Here is a 6,664-nt window from a genome sequence, read left to right on the forward strand (position 1 = left end):
AGGTAGAGAGTGGGATATTGTAGGACATATGAAATGGCATTAGGTATCGTGTGCTGGTTTTGGCAATTAAGTCAAGTCTGCAGTGCCTTACAGTACTACAACTGCTCCTGGATGACAGACTTCTTTCTAAGGAAGGTTCAGCATGATTTGCTTCTATGAAAACGGGGGCCTTGAGTCATTAAATCAGATATTTTTAATTTCATTATTCGCAGTCCCTTCCCATTGTAAAAGCAGGGTTTTCTATGAAGAATCAGGGCAATAAGTACAGTGCGAGCACCACACTATTGTGTCCTGTTGCTATTCTTTTTCTTCAGGTCAGTACCTTTGGCCTCAGTTTACTCCTTAAGTTAGTGATCTAGTTGCTTTCACTGACTATGTATGCTCCTTCCTGGCAACAAAGCAAATAGCTATATCTTTTGTAGCAAAATGCATCATTTCACCTTCTTATTCCTACTGGTAATTTTTATGCTGCTCCATGTGCTGAAGTAATTAACATTATTTCACTTTTAAGTATTTTATTTGCTGCTGTGCTTGGTTGTTTAAGATTTACTCTTCTAAATCCTCACTTCCATTATGTCTTCTTAATTTACAGAACGTATTCTCTCTAGACAGGCCCAGTGTTCCTTGATTTCACTTGTACAAAAGACCCCAATCTTGTATTCTTTATTGAAGGAAAATTCTTATCTACAACAAATTCTTCATCTCTATATTAATGTTTTTTCTTCATTCTTACACAACTAAGTTGATTTAGACATACTGTGACCTAGGGCCTGAAAATTCTGTATCTTTTGGTCTGTAGGTTTGCTTTTTTGTTTTATTAAGACCAATGAAGTTCAAACCACTTTGGCTCTGGATCTTAACTTAGTCTTGATTTTAGTGGCTTACTATATTCCTGTCAGACTACAATATGTTTTGGTGGTCTTGTTTTCCAGAAACACTAAGCAAGTAAAATTAATTGAAGGCAAATTTTAACTTACAAACATTGATACTGCTTCTATTTTTTGTTAAAGCTATGGAAACTTATCTGAAAAAGGGTATATTTTATACAAAGCATTTTACAAGTTTATGAGCATGATGTTTCAAATGGCACACAAATTTTGCCAATAACAGTCAAACAAAGAAAACAGTTTTGTTTGTCTCAATTTGTGCTTTAAAGAACCAGAACTTGGAGATTGAGCTTCATATCTGTAGAGGACACGCCTTACTTGATGCTGGAATTAATGTTTGGCATTTTGTTCAAGCTTGGATGCTATAAGTCCTGATGCTGGCAACCCTAGATTAGCTAGAAACCCAAGAGACCCAACACTTAAGCAGTTCAAGAATATTATGCCATTAAAAGCAAAGGAAAGGAAAAACTACTTATAGCCCTTGTGGTGTTGCTAAGCAGAAAGACAAGCATTTAAAAAAGCTCACAGAAAATCTGTGCTTGAGCTAGGAACTGATTCAGATCACTGCCTTGTGCTTTCTGAATCCTGTTATCACAGCAGATAATGAAATTCCTGAGTCTGACTAAAGGACATTTGGGAGTGAGCTTTTAATGTCCTCTAATTAGTCCCTTCACTGACACTTGGTTTTTTTCCAGATCCTCTGGCCTTGTACAGTTTAAGTTACTGTCTTGCAGACTTCCCCAGTTGTCTCTAAATCTTGCTGTCTGACTTACTATCTTGGGCTTGATTAAAACCTCACTAAAGTTAATGGTGAGTTCCAGTGCATTCAGTGGTTTTTGGAGCATGACTTCAGCTGGAAGCATATCCAGCTGTGGTCATTGCCTAACACATTCCTAGCTAAAATGCATTCCCATTGTATAATTGCTGGCAGTGTTAAATGAATTAATTTATTCCCTTGTTTGTTGAGAGGGCTTTGTTTCCATTTCAGTTCTTCCAGTTCTTGGAGGTTCAATGACTCCTAACTGTGTTCTTGAACTCAATGCCAAAGCCTCAGGGTTGTCCTATTCTTGTTTTTCCAAAACCTTGATTATAAAGCATTGAGCCTTTGGTTCAGATTGTCAGCATCCACTTGATAGAAATATAATTTTTTCTTTGCTTTGTTTTCTTTTGGGCCTCACAGATTCATCCCGAGGAACTTGTGATAAGAAAGAATGTGTGGGAAAAATACTAGCTTTGCCATAAAATGAAAAATCCTGTCTGACCCTCAGAAAGAGTTTGCGTATGGTACGAAGTTTCCCTCTCTGCACCTTCTTGGTCTGCCAGCCTTAACAGAAGTACAGTTCTTTAGTCTTCTGCATCAGCTCTGGAAAGTTCTAGTGCTGATTTTTAACAAGGAGGGCAAATAATGTCCAGCTTTGGAAGGATTGACAGGGGAGGCCCAAAATGAGTCATTCATTTGGTTGTTTCTACTTGGCACCTGGCTAAAAGATGCTCCCAGTCTGAAACTATAGAGTAAGAGCAATAACTGAAGATGTTCATGTATTTTCATATTAAAAAATAGTAACAAAATGAAAGATCACCTTCTCCTGGACCAGGGACCAGCCTACATAAGGGAGAGGAAATACCTGAGTGTTCCAGTACTGGTGACAGTAAGTTTATCTGCTTGGGCTACATAGTCTCTTAAAAAGACACATTGAGTTTCCTCCAACTCTTTTCCACATTCTGTGACCAGAAGTGCATCCGCCATATGAACAAAATGGGGTCACTTGCATTTCGTGATGGGGACAATTGTGTTTTGGTCTTACGTGGGAGGTCCATAAGTATTCATTTCTCAAGACATGCCACGTCTCACAACCAAAATGCAGGTAACATTAGCATGTCAATGTTAGCATTAGCTTGTTAACATTAATATTAGTATGAGGAAGCAAATCTGGGGCACTTACAAAAGAAGGCAGCAAAAAATAGTCGGGTTGAATTGGTATAAAGCACTGACTGTAAGCCAAAGACTATAGGATAGTCTCACCGAGCAGGGGCAAGAGCCATCTATTCTGAATAAAGTTGTTATGAGAATGTCATCTCAGTGGGTATAGAAAACATTGGTCTTAAAATTTAAATTTTATATTTTTGGAAGATTCCTTATATATTTAAACCTATGCAAGGATTATTTCTAGAAAAAGCAAGTTGTTTCCCTAAAAGCCCTGTATAATATGTAGTTTATTTTTCGTATACTAGGAGAGAATTCATAGTTGAAATAATAAAATGTCATACATTGTGTCACTTTGGTTATTGATTTGTATATACTATTTAATTTTTGAAATTTTTGCTCTTTTTTAAATGACTATAAACTGTTATCTACTTAGGTCAGGTTTCAGATTATTTGGTGGCACACATGTACCCATTATTACTAAAATGCCCACAATGAATGCTTGTTTTCTTTGACTTTACTGTAGAGAAGAGACTGCAAAGTAGATGTAACTCCTTCTACAGACATTCTAAACTATTTGGAAAGACACCTATTATTGTGAACTTGTAAAAAATTTAATTTAAAATTTAAAATATGATTTTTCAACCAATACTCTTTAACCTGCATATATGTACCTCAGCCTAATCCAATTGGATAGTTTTTAGTTATCTAACTAAAAGTAGTATTTAGCACTCCAAACGATGTCCACTGAATGTTCATGAAGAACTTTACTAAGGCACATAACAAAGAGCTTTCCTTTTTTGTACCTGGATCCATCTTCTTTGACATCCTACTTCCCTCAGGCCTTTAATGCTAGAATCCTCCAACATTTTCATGAATGTTATAGACTGTACCAGAGAGTCTGCTTCATGTCCAAACAAATGTTTTTCTCAGCTTTTTCTTGGTGTGTGACATTATTAATTACTGAATCATTATTTATTATTTATTTTCCAATTTTAAATATGTGGTCAGAATTATATTGAACAAAGAGAAACCATGACATGAAATCCTGGAATCACTGAAGTTAGCTACAATCAATTTCAGGGCTAAAATTCAGGCAAGTATTTTAGAGTGTTTCCTTCTGAGACACTGAACACCCCAACTCTTCTTTCTGTTTGTTTGTTTGTTCTAAGGGCATAGTGAGAGGATGGAGAGGTAGGAAGCTGCTTTGATATATCCTTGCCTGTCTCAGTATCACTTGCATTTCATGAATTGGTGGATTGTGGAACCTCGTTCACCCTAGGACCCTGGGAAAAGGAGTGCATCGTTACGAACCTCACTGGGACTAGGGAACAAAGGCCAGAGAACAGAAAAACAAATGTCTCAGAGAGAAGGAGAAAGGAAGGAAATCATGTGTCTGCAGAAGGGATTAGCATTTCCATTTTGCTCATCAAAGTTAAACAAAGTACAAAAGAAGGATTTAGAGTGCTCCAACTGTTCCATCCCTTGTGCAAATCACCATAAACAGGAGGAAAAAGAGAGTTAAACAGAAAATGTGAGATAGCTACAATTGTTTTTACTATTAAAGTCTTGTTTAGGTTTAATTATTTCTGCATAAACAGTGAATGCAAGGAAGAAAAAAAGATTTTTAATGAGTCACAGAAATAAATAAAATCCCATTACATCAACTCAAGTACCTTTTTTCTCACCTCAGTTTGCTTGATTTTCAGTTCTCGATGGTGAATTCCCTTTCAATTCACACACCATTAGAAGCTGTTATTCTTTTCCTTTAAAGTTACTTTTATTGTCACCTCTTACTTCCATGGTTGATATAGGCAGATTAAAGTGTCAGAACTTGTAGTATGTGACTTTTTTCCTGTCATTCAAATATTAATTGTTGCTCTTTTGTACTGCCTGTCTGGCTGATTTTTTTTTTTTTTTTTTTCAATCTTACAGAAAAAAAATAACGTGACTATTTAAAATTTGTCAGATGTATGCTGGATCTGGTTAACATTGATTACTAACAGTGACATCTCAGAATATTTTCATGCAGTCTGGTCTACAAACTATGATGCTTTTCCAAATGAGCACCCAGAATATAGTTTTCTTGCACAGGTAAAGCTCATATCTATTTAGAATCTGATCTATCATTGCATTCAGGATACCTGGGATTTCTTAGTTCTTAAGAATAAAGCATTAGCTTTAACAGGGACAATGCACATTTACAATAAAATCAAACAACAAATCCATAGTTACAACAACAGGAATGGATGGCTCCCATCTTTCTTTTGGAAAGGATGATTTAGAACCTGCAATATCTGCTTCTGAAATTATTAAACTTTGTTGCAAACCATGAGCATGATCCAAAAGCTATTACTTTTCATCATCCTTAGCCAGGCTTGCTGGCATGACTGTCCTGTAAAATTCAAAGATCCTCCTTAAATACATTTCCAATTTTACCTCTCTAACATTTGTTTGTATAATCAGCCCATAAGTTAAATCCATCATGGTGTTCTGTTCACTCTTTCTGTATGTTATAAATTTTCAAGCAGATGAAAAGCTTGTCAGATTATTACTATATGTTGTATACGAATAAACCATATGGTTAGCTTAGAAAAACACTTAGAAAATCAGAGAATTCTGATTATTCAAACTCTGCTAAAGCAGGTCTGAAATAGTCTTTATAATTTATTATATTCCTTGCACTTCTTCTTTTTACTTGATACAGAAGTCTCAAGAGAATAAATTTTTCTCAGGATATTTAGTAATTTCAGTTTGGACACAACTGGCAGGTAATACTGAAATATAATCTAAACAGAGGTTGGTGCTTAAGATAACATTTTTCCTTGTTCCATGTAAACATGCAGAGGAGAGATGGAGAGATGTATTTTCTGAAGATTTGCTGGAGAAATCATAATGGGTCAGGTTTTTTCTACCTTGTTACTAATCCTTTCATTTTGAAATTAATTGGGTGGAAACAAATGTGCATTTTGTGCTTCCTTGGTCTATCAGTTATGCGCACGCACACAGATATATGCAGGTTATACTGCAGTTTGTTAATGAAGGCAGTCTCAGGAATTCCCGCTGAGGCCAAAGACGGGAGTCAGAGCTTCAGACTCACATACTTGGGTTATATTCCACTCACATTAGACAGACTGCCATTCTTCTAAAACCAAATTTACAGTTTGCCGTTTAAGAGGTATAATTTGCATCAGTTTTGAGAAGGAGCTGGGAAAGGAATCTCTGTTCTTTCTTTAATCATAGTTGAACATAAGATAGCACTGCTGAGTATGCAAGCATGTGGTGTGGCAGAATGGTTTTTATTAACATCCAGAGCTATTGTCTGCTGTTCCAGCCCAGCTTGTGGACTGGGTGGTGTTAGACCCTTTCAGGAAAATGCAGTTCCTGGCCCCAGAGATGGAAAACTTCAATGTTTTTGCTTAGCTAAACAAGTACAGTTCAGAGCTGGGTTATCATATTTATCGCTAAAAGATGTATGATGTTTTGCTTGGGATGGAAAAATAAACCAGAAACAAGGTTCAATAAGACAAGGGTTTGGAATTCACTATAGCACAGGCTTTATATTGTATGTTGACATACCTATTTATTCAACAGAAATGGTGAATACAATTATACTATATTTATTTCATGGATAGGTACCGTAAAAGATTTTATGTAGCATAATGAGGGTCATAATGTCCTCAATATCTTGAGTAAATTTGAAATTGAGGACATGAATTAAAGTTGTTTTTCTCATTAGTGTAAATTTTACACAGTTTCCTATGATGTTTGAATATGAAATTGTACGTGTGTTCTTAGGTTTGCATTTTGCTTTGCATATATTGCAGTGTTTTATACCCTCTACATATGCTTC

The 6,664-nt window shown here is 35.9% G+C and overlaps 1 protein-coding gene across 1 annotated transcript in view; it reads right to left on the minus strand.

Annotated features, from left to right (window-relative positions):
* Positions 1-2,634, minus strand: part of EPYC (epiphycan) — a 28,934-nt gene extending 26,300 nt beyond the window's left edge. The window contains exon 1 of the mRNA XM_075491485.1: positions 2,513-2,634. Within this exon, the coding sequence (XP_075347600.1) occupies positions 2,513-2,634 (122 nt within the window). The remainder of the gene's footprint in view (positions 1-2,512) is intronic.
* Positions 2,635-6,664: the final 4,030 nt, after the last annotated feature.

Source organism: Mycteria americana, chromosome 1 (assembly GCF_035582795.1).
Source record: "Mycteria americana isolate JAX WOST 10 ecotype Jacksonville Zoo and Gardens chromosome 1, USCA_MyAme_1.0, whole genome shotgun sequence".
Taxonomy (NCBI): domain Eukaryota; kingdom Metazoa; phylum Chordata; class Aves; order Ciconiiformes; family Ciconiidae; genus Mycteria; species Mycteria americana.